We start from the raw sequence: 19,965 nt of genomic DNA on the forward strand, positions 1-19,965 counted from the left end.
TTTTTATGTTGTAGACCTCCTTGTGGTGGTTTTTGTCCATGAAGACATAGTCTAATTTCCATTTTCCTTTAGTGGTAGTCGGGTGTTTCCAGGTTTTAGGTTTTTGAGGTTTCCTCTTGAAATATGTAGAATTCAAGATAGGTAGTAGTTTCTACAAAGATTGACAAATCACTATCCATTTTTGTTTGTTTTCTTTTGGGCGAGCCATTTTCTGATGTCACGGTATCTTTTTTCACTGCCTAGTTGAGCATTGAAGTCTCAGGTTAATTTTTTAACATGGTTTTTAGGGATGTATTTATAGTCAGGTCGAATAGATCCCAGAACTATTCTATGTTTTTCTTTAACGGTTTCTTGGAGATTTATTTTTTTTATTAGTATGTGCTGCTGCATGGGCATTTATTATAGTGTAGTTTTTATTAAGATGCTTTTAGTGCGAGTGTAGAGCTTCTTCGGGATTGTGACTTGAATTCTTGTATGCAGTTCATTTCTTTTGAGGCTGACTAAAAGCCTGTTTCAAACTGTGGGACATTTTTCATCACTCTCTTCCCAGGCATACATTTGTAGAATCTATATCCTTCAGATTCCTTGGCGTCCTGGTTGATGTTTTTATTTCCTGCTGATCCATAATGAGAATTTTGTTGTTTGTTGGTCCATTAGACCAGTTATTATTTTTAATTTATCAGTCTGCATAAGTGAATTTACATTGTGTGTGGAAATGTAGGTGATTTTCTTTGGTTTGATTTTGGATTTTATATTTTTCTTTTTCGTGTGTGTAATGTTGGGGCATTCCAATGTTTCTGAATGCACGTTATCTCGAATGCTGCCTTCTCTGAACTCTGATGTTGCTTGGTTCAGCCGATGGAGTATTTAAAAGACCTTTCATGGTTTACTGTCAAGGGGTCACCTGTGGTGGAACTAGGTTCCAAGTTACAACTCTAGATGTGATCTAATGAGGTGTGATTTGATGATAACTGAAGCTGTGAAGTTTGTTTAGATTCAGTTAACCGGACAATTCTCCTACTTGTTCTGAATATGTCTACCGCAGATCTCGTGGAGGTTCAATCTGATTTTTGTTAAAGTTGTTATTTTGGAGAAAAGTTACAAAGTCTGATCATAAACATTACACTCATAAGTTATTTTATACAGTTGAAGCAATTTTTGTCTTCATTTTTCGAATAATACCTGGGGTTTAGTGAAAATTTAATATGTATATTATTGTTATAATTGGGAAAAATTTTGATGAATGATTCTATGGTTTTTAACAAATAAAAACTTCAATTTTTGAAATGAATAGGTTTTCTGTAATAAGCGTTTTAAATTTTATTTATTTGTGAATAATAATAATGATAAAATTAACTGATAAGTTTTATTTATTTTTAATAATCTATAAGATAGTTTAATTTCTGTTACACTAGATAACTGTAATAACTCTCATGATGCTTTGAAAATGTTTTAATGGATATATTTATAAAATAGTATATTGTAAATGCTGATTAACAACTTACAGAAGTTGAAAAAATGTATTTTTTTAATGAATTTCAGATGAAAGTGAAGCCACAACATCTTTTCTTATGCAATTATCAACATGGGATAAAGAAGAACTTGATGAAAAGTTGGCAAACAGAGTGCAAGTTTCAAAGAGAGCTGTTGCAAAAGTAATACAGGCTTTCGACAGATTAATGCAAAGAAATGAAAAAATAACACTTGCCCTTAAAGGTGGATTAGATGGAGGTACTTATTTGGATTTATATTTTCATATGCACTAGTTAATTGAATTCTAATAATATTAGAATGGTATTGGTACCTTTTAAATGTTTAATGATTTAATCTCAAGATCAGATTGAGAAATCCCAATATTTTAAAGTTTAAAAAGTTTTCCAACTTTTTCTAATGAATAATAAAGTTATAGTGTAAACACATTAAGAACTTTCAGAATGACATGACAATTTTTTAATCTTTTATCCTAATTATATGTTAGTGGAACAAAGTTATTGCAGAAAATTGATGCCATAGTCTTTCAGACTGATTTTATTTCTACCACAATTAAATAAATTAATTTAAATAAGCTTGAAAATTTTTTTTAATATATTATTTCAACATTAAATAATGGCTAATTAATTTACTGTAAATAAATTAACTTAAGAAAACCATTATTTAAATTACAAAGTGATGTCCTTTTTTGTTTTAAAATAATTAAATAAATTAAAATAACAATTATTAACAACATACGACGCTTCCACCATTTTACATAGCTCAGCAGTTGATTTTTTCATTAATTAGTTGCTTTCTTGTACATGACATAGCTGTAGGATTCATAGAATACAGAGTCATGTGATCAATTTGTTCATGTAATGCAACTCTGAAACTGGAATATTTGAAGGATATTCCAGTTTCTGAATTCCAACACTGCTATGAAGAGTGGGATATCCATTTGAAGCATTGCATGGCTTCCCAAGGGAACGATTTCGAAGGTGTAGAGTCCATGTATAAGTGGATTATAAATAAAACATTTTTCTGAATCGGTCTCATTATTTTATTTTACTGACCTCGTGTTTTTTTTCCAAAAATCGATCCTTTTGAGAATCATATTCCCCTGCACTATATAAATTATATTAATCCAATCAACCTAAATACAGAATAATAAAATAAAATAAAATAGGATGACACTTACCATATTCCTTAATTCAAGCAAGAACGCTTTCGCGAGTCCCTTGCATCATCAGTTGCTTTATATAATTTTTCAAATCATTCGTACAAAGTTACACATTAACATTGAAGTTAAAAATCCTGTACTGTACATAAGATTTAAATTTATAATTTACCAAATTAAAACTAAACATCTTAAATTCAAAATTTTTTAAATGTAAATTAAAATTAAAAATTGCATGTACGTAAAAAAAATATGAACGTCATTTAATAAAATTAAAGTCAAAATAGAAATCTATGTAGATTAGCTAGCCAAAGTTATGTGATAGTCTCATAACTTTGAAAAACGGACCACTATTTTTCAACAGTTTCCTTTAGGTCCTCAGGCGATCCTGTCTGGAGAGCCTCCTGTATGGCAGCAAATTCAGAGTTGACAGTCAGGGCACATTAATCCATAGAAGGGTCCCTGTCCCTGTCCCTGAGCTCCTTCAGTGCTGGGGCCATCCCAGTTATCCATTCCCAGACACACAACATCTTTTACTTAAGATCCTTCCGACCTCCCTTCATTGATTATAAAATTGTCCAACTCTTCTAAGTCTTAAAGGATTGTCACCAGATCTGCTCCCGAGCTCTCCTCAGAGCTGTTGTTGGGAGGATGGCATCTATTACTTAGGTTGCAACTACTTCGCAATTGAAATACTACCTCCATTTTGCATTCATTCACTTGGATTCTGTGCCAGCAGACTAAACTCCCTTTTGATGAAGAATAGTTGTTCCTATTTACTCATTCAGGTTGCATTTAAAAAAAAGTATGACAATAAATTTAAATTATTCCTATTAGTGAATTTTTATAATTTACCAGCACAGGAAATATTTTTAACAAAAACTTCCAATAAACAGGAATAGTATTTGGGGGAAAAAATAACATGAGAGTTTGAAAATAATTAATGGGGGTTCCACCTTTCCCCCCCCCCCCCCACCTTTTTGGCAAAGTGTTTTTTTTCTTATTTACTTATAGATCAATTTTGAAAAAATTTCAGTTGATGTAAATTAAAGCAAATACAATTCTTTGAAATATTATAATAAAAATGTTTTAAAACTCTGTCTTTTACTCGAGATTTACTGATGTTTGTAAAACATCACAGTTGAATTTTAGTGTTGATTGGAAGTAAAAACATTGCTTCCTTTTTTCATAAGGTGTCCTAGAAATTTCATGAGTCAGTTATACCATTATTTTATGCTGTAAACCAAAATAAAAATTTAAACAGAGCTAAGCTGACCACTGCTTTTATGATTTTGCATATTATTATACAAATGCAAAAGGAAGGTATTTTGAATTATTGCTGATATCTAGCTGGTCTGAAAAATTTTAATCTTAGTTTTCTTTATGTCTCTTTTTATCTCTTGGATTAAAACTGATGTGTAGTCCAGTGGTCCACCTTCTAATCTACCAATATTCTATTTATCTTGAGTTTTCAATATATAATTGTATGGCAAGTGGAAAACTATAAATTAATTATAGTGTCTCTGGATCTTTTGCTACTGAAGGATTTAAAAGGATTTTTTTTTAATTTTTATTTTATAGAATGAAACATAGAAAGTCATTAAACGATCACTGTTAGAAGTAATGATTTTTGTTCTTCAGTTAAATTGCTAGTGCTTTTTAAATGCACTTGTGTTGCTAACTAAAGCAATTTTGGATTGTATTTAAGTTTATTTCATTTTCAAAAATATAAGAGATGTTTTAAATATTATATTAACAATGCACTGTCTTAATTCATTTTAGCATATGACTACTGTGGAATTAATATATATTTACCCAGTTTATGAATATTATTTATTTAAAATATTTTTGTTATTTGATATAATAGTAATGTGTGTTACTTCAGATATTTTTTAATTAAATTGATAAATTGTTTTGAGAATAACATCATTAATAAATTATGACTAATTTACTCTGAACTGGTAATAAAATTGATACTTTATATGCAATAGGATTTAAGTTACAAATGTTTCAATATTTAACCAGCAATAAATAAATATTTTTAGCACTATTATTGGCAGTCCATAATTATACTACTGTTTGTTGGTAATACTTTCATAGTTTTCTTTTTTTAGCTATATTTGGTGGTATTTATTATTAAACATTTTTATTGTCTCTCAGTAAAATCTAGGACTTTTACTCTAATTCATACATATATAATTTCAAAATACTGATCATTTATTCTGTAAAGATTTTTCAGGGTTTCTAAGTTTTACTCTGGCTAGACTTATGTTTTGCTGTATTTCAGAAGTAATATACTTATTTTTAGCCGAAATGAAAATTAGTTAAAAGCTGGATTTTTATTTATATGTTCTGTTTCCCTAAATAACATACTAAAAATTCTAACAAATTGGATCTGAGCTTTTTATAATAGCACACATCTGTACTATTTTACATTGAAATTATATAATTGCTACTGATTTTTTTCCTTGTATTCTTAACTAGTGTAGTAAATTCCTTGCAAATGCTGTGAATCTTATCTGTTCTGAACCCATTAAACTACTACTGCATCTACAGATCTGTTTTCTCTTTCAACATTACTTCGTTTCCACTGCTTGTGCTCAACTACCCTTTTATCCTTGGATGTTGAACCTGAAATTTGTTAAAAAATCAGGTATATTTATAAAAAAACCTTTTTTTTAATTGTGTATAAAATTTTAAAACTGGAATGTTTATTTTTGTAGCTGGCTGATGCTGTTTAAAATTAAATACTACAAAATTTTATATCTTAAATATTTTTTTTATAGAGAATGGAGATAAATTTTATGTACACAATTATTAATTCATACATGTAATTGCAAATATTAATAATTTATTTTGTAAACAGTTTTCTTCCCTTTTTCAAGTTAAATGTAAAAATAAGAATAAAAAAAATGATGTGTTTAGGGTAAAAAATTAGGTTTTTTGTTTCATATTAATAATTTTGCATTGTAGATTAAAAATAGTTTACAAAGTATGTTTATTTGGCTTAATTTCTGTTAATTAGGTGAAAGTGATATAACTTGCCTTTGATATACATTTGTTTTGCAGCAGATAGTGTGGTTACAAGTACTTTAGGCAAAAAATTAAATTAAATTTCAGCAGAATCTTCTTCCATGTCATTATTTTTTTATTCTATTATTTATGTTGTCTTAAGTCATGAACAGTATGAACAAATGATCAGAAGCCCATTTATAACTATCGTTTGGGTGGAGGTTCTATTGCACTACACTATTCTTCTCTTAGATCATAGTCACTGGATATATCAAATTCAATATCACTGTCAGCTCGTTCTGAATTGGAATCTAATTAAGATAAAATACCATTTTCATAATTGTGTGTGAATTACTAGGTGATGCCATTTCATGTTTAAAAACAAAACAGATGATTCAATTGGTAAACAGCAGCATAACCAGCTTGATTCATTGATAGAAAGTTATTTTATTCAGATGTAACTGCATTGCACTAAATGAATGCAATTGGAAACACATCCTAGCAAGAATTCAAACTGTTGCCATCCCGAACTAGTGTATTTGTCTTTAGGAACAGTTTTTTGAAAATTTAATCCAAGTAAACTGTTTGGTTAACACTATAGTTGGCCTACTGCGACTATACTTGGATTTGGTAGTTAGATGGTTAAAAAAATAGTAGACATATTCAATATTGTTAGGTTCTTCCAAGTTATAGTAAGGATATGACTTTCCTTGAAAAGAAATAATTTTTTTACAAGTAATTTTTCACTTAAACTTATTTGTAGATTTTTTAAATGCTACTTTTTGAAGCAAATCAATACTTTGTTTGTTACTCAACAATTACAGTCTTAATTTACTTACTAAAATACAATAAATCCTTTCAGGTTCAATTATTGACAAGGATCTGGCATATCTTTGTTTACAATTTCAATGCACTTTTCTGTACTGAGCATACAACATGGAAATAAAATGCCTTTCCATATTTTATAAACATTTTGACATTGATCATATAATGTCCCTTTGTAGTTGCAGTTCAACTGAAGTGTCTTGGTCAAAGTAGTAATATAAAGATGTTCTTGTATGTTTTTACTATAATCATTATAAATATTTATATAAACATTTTTTAAAGTCCCTTATTAGTTTGCATTTCAATAAATCATGTTAGTTTCTTTGTTTTCTGTTAAGGATTTTATTTTTTGGATATTTCAATTATTTTTCTTTTTATAGTTCTTAAACTAAAACTTAAAAAAAATAATATTTTGTTATTTCATTAGTATATGCTGTAATAATTTTAGTTAAAAATTATTGTATGCAGTTTGAGGTTAATTTGCAAAAAAAACTCATGCAGATAGGGAATTGGAGTAGTTCAAGGCATAAAAAGGATTTATTGGGTTCATTACAGAGATGCAACAAATTGTTACATACTCGTTCATATTATTTTAATAACATAAAAAAAATTAAGAATTTTTTTTCTTGAAAAGCTCAGTAATATTTTCAGTTATAATAACCAATTATGGATTTCTTGTAAGTTATAGAAAAATATGTTAAATTTAAGTTTCATCTCGTACTTGTGACATTTCTTTGTAAATATTCATAAAGCACTTATTTTTGTTAATTTAAACCTAACATATTTATTAGCACTGTTGTGTTATTGTATATATTTAAATTCTATTAAATAAATCACCTTGTACAGAATATTGAAGTAAGACATATCTTAGCTTGATTTTTCATGAAAGTAAAATAATATTATATGTATAAATTTCTTTTTATGAGTATCACTCAGAAGTTTAACGAATATGTCTTATTTATTAGATGAAGCTCCACCAAATATGGATGAAACTATACGACAAGCTAATATTGAAATACAAGCAGAAAATCGCAATCTTCAGGCATTGAATACATCACTCCATAAGAAATATCACTCTATTTCATTAAAGGTATTTTCATTTTAAATTATTGCATAATCTCTAACAGTTATGTTACTGATTATGCATTATTTTGATTAAATTTTTTAGATAGATTCTTAAACATAAATAAACTGTTATATGAAGCTGCATGACCTAGGTTCTGATATGAGTGAAGGTATAGTTTATTATATTTAGGTTTTGAGTGTTTATGATAGAATAATTTGATTTTTGGGATGAGTTAATGTCACTGACTGGGGCAGTTTTCAATTTATCTGGAAACACTATTATTCTAATAAACTGTTGTTATTCAGATAACCTTGTTATGAGTTAGATCGTCAACTAATAAATAAGTTCACTTGATAACTTGCTGATAACATTTCTTGCTTGTCCTGCTAAAAACCATTAAAATTATTTCATTCCTTGTTACTATTGATTCTTTCACATAGTTGAGTTATATTGAATTGATTGTTATTAAAATAGACATATTAACAGTTATTTTCATCCAGTAAACAGAAAATCAACCAAGTTTGTTTTTGTTAGGGAAAAAGGGAAAACTGAAATCTGAAGCTAGTATTGTAACAAATTATTGCATGCTAACTTGGTTACAAGCTTTTTTAACAATTAAATTGATAGAAATAGCATACTTGGAATACAGCATGTGATGTTTGGTGTGTTTTATGATGAAGTACTCTAACAAATTTTGGTTTTTGTATTTGATGTTTATTAATGCTTAAATAAAATCAGTAGCAGACATCAACAGTAAGGTTCATGAAGCATAAAGCTCATTTGTAGCATATATATGTGTACATAATATTGACAACCTTTTGTGACAAAGTAATTTGGATATATTCTAGTCACAGTTTTGTTTTTAAAGTGTGTCTTTTTCAGCAAAACAGGAGGTTTTTAACTATTAATTTGGCTTAAAAAAAAACTCAGAATTATTATTAGCTATCTAACATTTAATAAAGGCTGCTGAAACTTTATTAAAAATAAATAAATGAAAGACTAATTGCATTATAAGACATCTTGTGAGAACCATTTTGCTTTTTGTAGTTTTAATTGTTTGACTGACATTATTAAATAGCAAAAGTCTAACTGTACTCAGTAAAGAAATCTCCCAATGTATAAAGCCAGTTTTCATGAGCCACTTGAGTTTTTCTCTCGAGTATGTAGTCATTCCTTTCACCATGAAGAATAAGAACAAGTTATAAATTTCTGTTAGAATTTAGTGTTTCAAAAAAAATCCAATTTTAATTACAACTGGTTGTATTTATGTATGTATTTCTTTCTATGACTTTTCAATTGTAATGAAGAAACTGTTACAGATCACAGCAATGGTTTTTCTTTTCTTTTTTTAAAGTTATTTTGAAGTTTAATTTTTTTATTTACTTTAATGTGATATTTATGTACTCTTTCAGAATGAAAGAGTGTATGAATTCAGTATATTTTTTTAACATTGTTATAATCTCATAATTAAATAAGCTGCTACAGTCAAAAGCATTATTACAACTTGGATTTCCTGTTACTTATTATTAAATTGTTAAATGGCTTTAAAAATTTGATCTGGCATGGGTGAAAAATCACGGTATTTTTTTAAAAGTTTTTACTTGCATGTTTATTTATTTTGAAAATTGAGTAGGTCTTTTTCTATTGTATACATTTTTGTCAAGGGAATATTTTTATGGTATTTATTTTAATGTAGTTACTACAAACTAAAAACCTGATTAGATATTATAAAAGATACATATTGTTGTGTGTGGAGAATGCTATAAGCCTCACTTCTTTCTTTTTCCTGTTTAGCTTCTGGTAATTACTGTTCAGATAATACTTCAGAGGATGAATGAGGATGATATGTATGAGTGTAAATAAAGTGTAGTCTTGTACAGTCTTTTTGACCAATCCTGAGATGTGTGCTTAATTGAAACCCAACCACCAAAGAACACCAGTATCCACGATCTAGGATTCAAATCCATGTAAAAATAACTGACTTTACTAGAACTTGAACGCTGGATCTCTCGACTTCCAAATCAGCTGATTTGGGAAGATGTGTTCACCAACCCACTGGGTTGCTATAAGCCTCACTGGAATTCCAATTCACAACCTTCTGATTGAAAGGCAGAGTTCCCATCATTCCATCATTGGAGGTTAATGAAGGATAATTATTTGAAACTGTTAAACTTCAAGAAAATTTAACTGAAAAGTATTTTCCTACTTTTATTGAATAGGCTGGGTTAATGTGTGGTTAACATGAATAAAAGTATTTACCTGTGTACTGGCTGTACTGTGAGCTTAATTAAATGTACATTTTGTTCAATTTCTTCTTTAATAAGTACATTATGATATAGCAAGGATATTTTGTAGTCACATTGTTTGACAGTTATCAATGATCTTGTTAGTTACCTTAATGTAGGAAGATTTTTTTGTTTACTTTTTCTTTAACTCATATTTCATAAAGAACTTTAAAAACTTCCTAAAATAACTTTTCTATTTGCTAGACAATAACTAACCAATAAATAATATCTGACAACATAACAATTAAAATTTGTATATTGTTCACTTTAATAGATGGCAGAACTGCAAGATATAGTGACATGTAAAGAGACAGAAGCAGCCGAGTTGCGCAATCAGATAGATGACCTTCAATATGAGTTATTAAAAATACAATCACGTAATGATAAATTAGAACATCATCTGGCTGAAGCTATTGAAAAAGTTAAAACTTATCAACAGTTACATGGTGATGAGAAAGGACAGAGTAAACCTCCAGTTGCATCTACTGTTTCACAGAAGAAGGTATTTTTTGTTATTTTTATTATTAAAAATTAATATAGAAAACATGTGTTGGAAAATTCATATGAGAGAAATATTTCTCTAGTATATAAACAGAAAATGATGTTACTATACATATTTTATGAAATTAATTGATTTTTATGCAATAAAACATTAAAAATATTTTATTTTATGTTATTAATTAAAGAAGAGTTATTTTTAGAAACTTTCAGTTGGATGCATGTGGAAGTTATATAAATATTTCTTAAATCTTTTAAAAACAGTAGCTAATGAAACTTGAATCTAGTTTAACAATCATTTACACAGCCTTCAAGATTGGCCATCACTGTTGGGTTAACAATAGGGGTTAATTAATCAGTTGCTTTATATAATCTGTTACAGTTTTTCTTATGATCGTAACATATGTAAAACATCCAAATGGATGTTCTCCATTCTTGACTAATGCCAAGTTGCACCAGTCAGAGTTGCTTTCCTTGAATATTCATTTTCAGCAAGTGTCTGTGTTAAACAGATTGAATATGTTGCTTATAGAGAGGGTTGAGTATCACCTGCAATTCAGAGGGCTTGAGATGATAAAACCCCCCTACATTCCTCACTTTCCTTAATAAGCCTGGTGTTTATGCAAATGCGTAAAGTTGTCTTATTCCAATAATGTTTTTGTCATTATTTTATCTGCTGTGGTCGCAATGTTTCATAAAAACAATTTCTAGTTAACCACATTAGTTTTAACTGTTTGTTGTTATCTCTAATTTTAATGTTGTCAAGTTCCTAGCAGTTAAATTTTCTTTGTCTGCGATCACGTCATTTCCTCTACTTGTTCGTATTTCAGCAATTATTTATCAGTCTTACGTAACTCTTTTAATGGTCTGCTTGCGTATAAAATTAATCGTTAAGTTCTTTCTTACTCAAACTTTCCGTTTATGCTAATTTCTTTGTCTTACCAATACCAGCACACTACCTCTTGTTGCCAGCACACACACTTCGGTCTATTGCCTTTTTTGTTTTCCCCTCTTCTCATCACGCCACTATTTCTTCAGTCTTGAAAAGAGTTTCATAGTGTGCGGACCTAGGACTCTGTCACTTCTCTATCTCTACTCTACTTGCAGAGTAGATCAGACATTCACCATGTGCAGTCGACTGTGACTTTTCTCTCTCATAATGTTTAAATACTTTCATCGTATTCATACTCATAAACGTCGTGGTCATTCTCCCCTGCTCTTCTCATCAGCTTTTGTGAATTTTGCAGATTTCTATGTTTCATTTTGCCTCGTTTCTTTGTTAAGTTAATCATCAAATTCAGTATATTACATCTCTGTTGAAAGTGTTTCAATCACTACAAACTGGCAATTCTATTGACGCTGAATCTTCAGCTGCTGATTACATTTTCATTGATGCAAATTCTCTCCAAACTCGTTGCTACATATCTGAGATGCTACGTCTTATTCAACTTCTAATCACAAATTGTTACCTCCACTATTTTTGATTCGCCATTGTAGACTACGCCAAGGATAAACTGTATGTATATGTGCACTTTAATTTTCACGAGTTCATTTTTTACCAATATTCATGTGTTATTAAGGCATGTTCAAATCATTCATTTTTTATTATAGTAAACAGTTACGTTATTAGTAAAATTTGTGAAATATTCAGTTAATTGTAGATTATGCATTTCAATTTCAAGTTTGGGTTAAAAACCATTTCTCTTCACTCAAGTGTAGTCACAACAGGTGGCTTAGATAAGGTTATGTTATTATTGTTCATGTGCAACATATTTTATGTGCTTACTTATTACAATTTGTTTTTATTGTACTTGACTCTATCATTCTATTTAATGTAATTTGTTAAACGCCGAGATTAATTATCTACTCATGAACCGAATTCATATTACTTCTCTTAAATTAATCTAAAGAAAATAACTCCTGATGTGAAGTTACGTTTTTGGACTTCTTTGTAATTTTATATTTTCAAGAAAGCTTATTTACCAAAATGAACTCATTATGTTTACTTATTTCAATTTGATTATTGTTGTATTAACTCTTTTTTATACTGGAAGATTATCGTGGCTTCTTTTTCTACAATAAAGTAGAATTGCTAGTTTTAATTATTTAATGATAAGTTTGTTGTTCATAAATTAGGAAAGGCCAGTGCCAATAATAAGAATTGTTGTAATTTATTTTTCTAAGTTAATGACATTTGTTCATTGCTAATTTTCATTATTACAGAATATGTCAGTAATGCAACAGTTTTCCAGTTACACTATTTTTATTGATGTTATGTTTATAAGTATCTAATTGAAAATAAGGTGTTATATGTTCTCCTGTTTTCAGGCTGCTTCAATTGTATATTTTCAACTATTATTTGAAATATGTATTTTTATGTATTTGTCATGTATTATTATAACTGATATGCTGATATTTCTTGTATAATTCTGTATAGAATTAAGTTGAGAATTGTTTTACTATTTTTGAGAGTGATTTTGTCTATGTCAGGTACCTACAATCATTTTGAAAGATGATATATAATGGATGAAGTTATTATGGCGAGGCTGGGAAATGAGAAAGGTCTGGAGCCGGACAGAATCACGACCAAGGTGCTAGTAGGGTCCCATGGGCAATAGTAGAAATCTTTAATAAGGAATTGGAAGGTGGGATTTTCCCAGCCTGTCTGAAGGAAGGGTGGCTTGTCTTCCTTCCCAAAGGTGGTGCTGATGACATGGCTGGTGGGTTTCAACCGTTGTCTTCTTTAACAACCTGGGTAAAGTAGCTGAGTTTTTGGTGCCAGGAATCATGGAGGAGCTCAACAGTGAAGATGGAATTCATGAAAATCGATATGGTTTCGTGCTAGGCAGATTGGCTATTCAAGCAGTTTCATGAGTTATAGGCTGGGCAAAGGAGGTCACACAAGGCACATGGAGGACAGAGAGTATCCCTGTTATAGTGTTATTAGATGTCTGAAATGCATTTGGGTCTGCCTTGGGATATCATAATGTCTGTTCTGATTAATAAGGGTATTGGTAACTACCGGATAAAACAAGTTGGCAACTATTTAAAAGAGAGATGGATCATGACAGAGACTTTGGAAGGGTGCTTCCGTTTCCAGATGTTTAGGGGGGGTCCCACAGGGTTCTCTGTTGAGATCCCTCCTTTCAGATATTGTCTGACAACGTATTGAGCATTCGGTTGTCGCAGTATATGCAGTGAATTGCTTACGTGGACGATTTAGTCTTATCATTAGTGGAAGGATGGAGAAAAGATCCTGCACAGGTGCAATGCTGTGCTAAATCTGATCCATGAATGGTTGAGAGACCATGCTCTCGAACTTGCACCTGATAAATGTTGATATGTTTCCTTGACAGAGAAATGCAGAGTTGAGCCCATCATGTTGATGGTCGGGAATCGCCACATACATTAAAGCCCTAAGGTGAAGTACCTTGGTGTGACAATTGATAACTCACTACAATTCAGTGAAAATGTTTTGGAGTGCTATGGAAGGGCTGAAAAGACTCTTATGACATTAAGTCATCTGATGACTTCATATGCGGCTCCGTGGGCATCTAAACATCGGACCATTATGTTGGTTATCTCTGCTATTATGTTATATGCCACACCTGTTTGGAAGGATGCAGTTGGTATACAGAGGAACCAATTCAGATGATTCACTGAAGAGCCTTGTTAGGGATAATGGCAGCATATTGGACAGTGTTATATGATATAAGGATATCAGCGGTGATAGCGCTGATGTTAGAATTGAAACACTGAGTATGGCAGGATAGATGGAGCTTGGGAGTTAAGGCTGGATGGATGAGGAGATTGATTTCTGGTTTAAGAGTTTGATATAATAGGAAGTTTAGTAAGATGACACAAATGTTGTCTGGTCATGGTAATTTTGAAGTGCACTTGCATGAAATTGGGAGGAGGGAGTCGCCTGCCTGTATGTATTGTGGCGAGCAGGATTCAGTTAAGCACACTCACTTAGGAATAGATGGATCAATGTTGTTGTGTTGGTATTGCATATCTGGAGCCAGAGGACATAGACCCGCCGTAGTAACTGGAGGAATACTCAAGGGAGATGCTTCGAAGTAAAGACATGGAAGGCAGCAGAAGAGGGTTCTCTAGAGTAGGAGACTGTGGACAGCCTTAATCAGGAGAGCCAACATGCGGAGGCGTGCCGGTTCTGATGATTGATTGGGACTCCAAGGGAGATCAGGTTTGGGATACAATTGAAAAGACCCGGTTTTGGTGAGGGGAACCAGTAATGATGTACCTACCATGCCGGATTAAACTGCTGGTAGGTGGGGAGGCTCATTGGAGTAAAAAGGACATGCTCCTGGGCCGAGCTTTACTTAACTGTTGGTCCAGCCCAGGGGTGTAGGTGTAAGGTACCAACAATCATAATGGTTATTTCACCGCACCATGGTGTACGTGTAGTCTATTTGCTGTGAATATATAATCAATTGTGCACCACCTTCTTTTTACTAAATCATGGATTTTTTTTTCATTTTTAGCGACAGGTTTAGATCAAGATTATTTCTTTTGAAACAATTCTTGATCTATTTTGAAAAATGACATTGATGTAGTGAGGTGTGATAAAAACAATTCTTAAATAGAATATGAATTGTTCTTACAGGCAACACCAATACAGGCAATATACTGCTTAAGTAGAAAGTTTCAATGACTTCTAGTGGTCATTTTTGTAATTAAATATTTGATCATTGTAAATATTACATTCATTATCATATGAAAACAGTTTAGTAAGGCTTTGTTTTATCACCTGATGTTTAACGTGTTAAGTAGTAACCATTTAAATTTTGTTGTTAAAAAGTTTTTCAGTTTTTGCTAGACTCTTGCAACAAAAATGAAATAAAATTTTAGCAATGTTACACTTTTTTTGGCTTTGTTGAAGCATAAGGGCTTTTTTTCAACTTCTATGGGCTATAAAAAAAAGACACATTGACATAACAAAAGATTTTATTACTAAAAGTTGAGTATCTTAACTTATTTTTCTACATAATCGCCAAAATGATTGATGCATTTCTTGTATCATGACACCAGATTTCTAATGCCCTCTTCAAAGAAGTTTTCTGCCAATGAGGTGAGGTATGTCTTGACAGCCTCCTGAAGTTCCTCGTTAGTTACGAAGTGTTGTCCGCCCAACCATGCCTTCAGTTTTCAAAAGAGGTGAAAATCGCTATGTGCTACGTCTGGACTCTACAGTGGATGGTCAAAAAATTCCCCCCTTGAATTGTTTGAGAAGGTCCTTGTCTTGTTGGCACAGTGCAATCGTACATTGTCTTGAATTAAATCCACACCAGACGAGAGCATGCCTCTTCGTTTGTTCTGGATCACTCGGCGGAGGCAATGTAAAATTCACAATAAACTTTCTTTGTTATTGTTGTCCTCTGCTCCATGAAGTCCACAAACAAAGACACCTTCATGGTCCCAAAAAACTGTAGCCATTGTTTTCCTGTTCCTCAGTGTCTGTTTGAACTTTTTCTGCTTGTTTGGAGAAGTGTGCATCCACTGCTTAGACTGTTCTTTGGTTTCTGGATTGTCATACTGGATACTGGTCTCATCACCAGTAACAATAGACCTTAAAAACTCTTTCCCCTTATCATAACGCATGAGAAACATTAAGGGTGATGCAATTCGCTGCGTTTTGTGATCCTTACTCAAAAATTTTGGGACTCAACGTGTACACAGTTTCCAGTATCCTAGGTCTTTAGTCACAGTTGTGTACAGAGAAGACCTTGAAATCTCTGGGATTTCTGCAGAAAGTTCATTTATCATAAACCTCTGTTTGTCATGAAAAAAATCATAAACATGCTCAACCAAGTGTACAGTAGCGATAGAGTTGCATCCTTGCCCATCTTTGTCATGGACGTTCATTCGCCCTTCTTTAAATTTCCTACACCATTCCCGTACACTACCATCACTCATAAAGTTTACACCGTACACTAGGCTTATTCTGGTATGGATTTCAGCAGTGCTACATCCTTCTGGTTGCAGAAAATGTATCGCTCTTCACAACTCACACTTGGCGGGATCATAGTGGCCATGTTCAACTGCTGTAGCTCGGCTCAGACTGATGCAATGGAGCCAGCAATGGCAGAGGTTGTGGGGAGGGTACAATCGCACGATGTGCAGACCTGGCTCCTGTCTATCTCTTGTTTACTTAGATGCATAATCGGTGGTTGAAAAAAAAACTGCCCTCATATAAGTAGATAAACAATCATTTTTTACATTAACCTTTATTGGTGGTATTAATCAGTTATCACAAAACCTTGAATAACATGTCTGGATCTTAATGGGGGTAATGAATTAAATAGAATAAGAAAACAAAATTGAAATTTCAATAAATTAAAGAATGCATTTATATACTGAGATTGATTATTATATCTTATATTGATTATTGTTATTGAATTATTATATCTTTAATCTTATCATATGCCCTTTCTTGCCAGCTAGTTATGTCAATTGAATCACTAATCCTTGTTCACAACAAATCTGTTGCACAGTCAACAGATCAAAGTTTTAATTCAAGAGATTGTCCAGTGTACCAGAATTTTAGCTTAAAATTTTTTAATGTTAATAATGTCATTTTTAATTTTATGATTTCAACTTGCTTGGTTTTTAATTGTTCACATATATTGTTTTCAGGTTGAAGAATTACAAAAAGAATTGGAAGAAATACGAGAGCTTGCCAACAATAGGTTACAAGAACTTGATAAATTACATCAACAACACAGAGATTCTCTTAAGGAAGTGGAAAAATTAAAAATGGATGTCAGTCTTTACCTTTTATTAAAAGATTGTTTGTTCTTTTTAATATTGTGAATTCTATTAATCAAAAGATAATTTACATTAAGTTTAGTCATTTTTTGATCATTTTTGGAAGCAAGCGCTTTGTTCTCTTTAAAATTGAATAATTTAACTACTGGAAAGTTATTATTGAAGATTATTCTTTTAGTTTCAATGTTAAGTAACCATTAATGTGAAGCACCCAAAATATACACACTTTTAATAGTTTCTGCAAAGTTAGAAGTACTGTGCAGTTAACGTGATATTTTTACCAGTTCACATAATAATTTCTATAGTTAGGGATTATAATGAGAAATTTACATTCAAAAGTATTCTATCCCTTTTATTAGGTACTTTTAAGTGCTCATTTAATCAACCTAATACAGCCTTAGAAAATTATAGAGCAAGGGCTTATTTTACTATGGCCTTTGCTTACAAAGGGTACATTACATTTTCTGATTATTCTTGTTATATTATTGCTGCTACAGTCTGTTATTCTTTATCTTGTATCTTATTCACAGCAAACCATCATCATAAAGATGGCACTTATCGTAACTGGTAAAATGAGGACATACCCTGTTAACCCACAAGTAAAATGAGGACATACTCTGTTAATTCCAGTCCATAGCACAGGGATACTCTCTGTAGTTAATAAGATTTATTAGTATTATATCACTTATACTCATTTAAATTTCCATCTGAAATAACATGCAGTTGGTTAGTATTATCAATTTCATTTAATTTCAAAGTAATCTCTTGAGTCTCACAGGTATCATTTCTTCCATTCAAAATACAAAAATTTCTGTGATATAAATAAAACTGTTTTTAACAAAATGACACTGATATCAAAAATGGTAAGTGTAACCCTCGATTTTTATCATATTTGAGGACACACTTTTTATATTATTATTAAGTGAATTTTTTTCTGTTTCTCCATCAGTTAGTTCAAATAATAGTAATTGTAGAATACAAATTTTACCAATCGAATTTATTTTGGTTTTACAAGGTGTGGCTATTAAATAACTAGTAGTTTAATGCTGCTACAGAAGAACTGCGCTTGCACCAAATTTGTACGACTGACAGCTGTCTAGTGTGAAGCCTTCTCTTTTGATTGCTGCCACTCCAGTTTCTGTAGACATATTAGTCTGGCCGTGGCCTTTGGATGACATCTGTTTTTTTATTTTGCTGAAAAAATGAGTATTTTATTAGAGCAAAGAATTGTTGTGAAATTTTGTATGAAACTTGGAAAAACCTCTACTGAAACATAACTTTTATTAAAAGAAGTATATGGCGATGAATGTTTATCACATGCATTCAGTTTTTGTGTGGTTTAAACGTTTCCAAGATGGCTGAGAAGATGTTGAAGATGATCAAAATTCAAAGTGATAGTGATTGTTTTTTTTTCAATATTCACAGGATTGTGTACCTTCACTGAAGGTGACACAATTGTGTTCCTGAAGGTCACACTATTAATCAACATTACTACCTTGAGGTCTGTGAAAAAATAAGAAAAAGACGACCTGAATTGTGGAAGAACAAGTCATTCATCAGGACAATGCATTGGCTCACATTGCATTGTCTGTCAGGATGTTTATAGCCAAGTATAACAACCCAGTGTTAGACCATCCGCCTTATTTACCTGACCTGTTCCCCAAGGTCAAATTTGCATTAAAACAAACAAGAATTCAGAGTGTTGAAGCTGTGAAAGTAAAAGCAGCACGCATCATGAAAGAGCTCGCAGAAGAAGACTTCCAGCACTGTTTAGTACAATGGAAAATTTTCATGGAGCATTGTAGGGATATAGGAGGGGCGTATATTGAAGGGGATAGTTACTAAACATGTATAAATTGAAAATAAAATATTTTACAGCATTAGTCTCGTTATTTAATAGCCACACTTTATATGTAACAAATCTTTGTTGCCGCATTTGCAACACTTTCCTACTGTTTGTGTTTTATTAGCAGTTATAATCTTGTAAACTAATACTTTTATTATTTTTTTTTTAATAAAGTGATGGGAATTAAAAAAATTGTTTCATCTTCAGTTCTTCCATTTATATAAGAGTATTTATTATTAAAACAAGCTGTAGTATATTTTCTTTTAAATTTTATTATTTCAAGTACATATCAAGTTTTTTTTTGAGATCATTCAAAATTCAAAGGTGCCATTAGGTCTATATCTACTTATAATCTACCTACTATATCTACCTTTTTGAGGAAAAAAGAAGGTGGGTTGACTATTGAGTCAAGTGGTTCATCAAATGGGAGAAAAAAACACCATCTAATGAAATTTGAGGTATTTTTGAAAGTATTCTTTATTACTAATCTAAGTGAACTGAAATATAATGTTTTCGTGCTTATTTTTTAATTATTTTTCCAATTTTCATTTCACTTTTAGGTTAGGTCATGTTTAGAACTGTAAACATAGTTTGTTGACTTTGCTGTGTTGTCCAGTTCTGCAGATTCTTACCGGCAAATTATTGACAAACTTCTTGATAACATACTTTTTTATTACAATTTATAAGATACTTACAAATAATTATGTAGAAAACTTAGCTTAAAAACAGAAGTCTTAAAAAGGTATAGAAAATAACCACAAATATTTTATATAAGTAAACTATATACATGTGGATGTATGTAGTGTAGATTGCATTGCACTTCAAAGTTAATTTGATATTAGTAATTATGTTTAAAAACATACTTTTTTAATAGTAAAAATAATACTAGTAAAATAATATAATAATTATTAAAAATTTATTTATTTATTTTTTTTCTGAATTTTTATGGGCATCGACTGCTAAGGTCATTAGCCCTCGTCACAATCTTTAAAAG

At 31.1% G+C, this 19,965-nt stretch overlaps 1 protein-coding gene across 3 annotated transcripts in view; it reads left to right on the plus strand.

The window, feature by feature from the left end:
* Positions 1-19,965, plus strand: part of Bre1 (E3 ubiquitin-protein ligase Bre1) — a 73,193-nt gene that overhangs the window by 13,709 nt on the left and 39,519 nt on the right. For all 3 annotated transcript variants that reach the window (XM_075364246.1, XM_075364248.1, XM_075364247.1), the window contains exons 4-7: positions 1,543-1,731; positions 7,453-7,577; positions 10,113-10,340; positions 16,994-17,119. In XM_075364246.1, the coding sequence (XP_075220361.1) occupies positions 1,543-1,731; positions 7,453-7,577; positions 10,113-10,340; positions 16,994-17,119 (668 nt within the window). The remainder of the gene's footprint in view (positions 1-1,542; positions 1,732-7,452; positions 7,578-10,112; positions 10,341-16,993; positions 17,120-19,965) is intronic.

This window comes from Lycorma delicatula, chromosome 4 (assembly GCF_047948215.1).
Source record: "Lycorma delicatula isolate Av1 chromosome 4, ASM4794821v1, whole genome shotgun sequence".
In the NCBI taxonomy this organism is placed as follows: domain Eukaryota; kingdom Metazoa; phylum Arthropoda; class Insecta; order Hemiptera; family Fulgoridae; genus Lycorma; species Lycorma delicatula.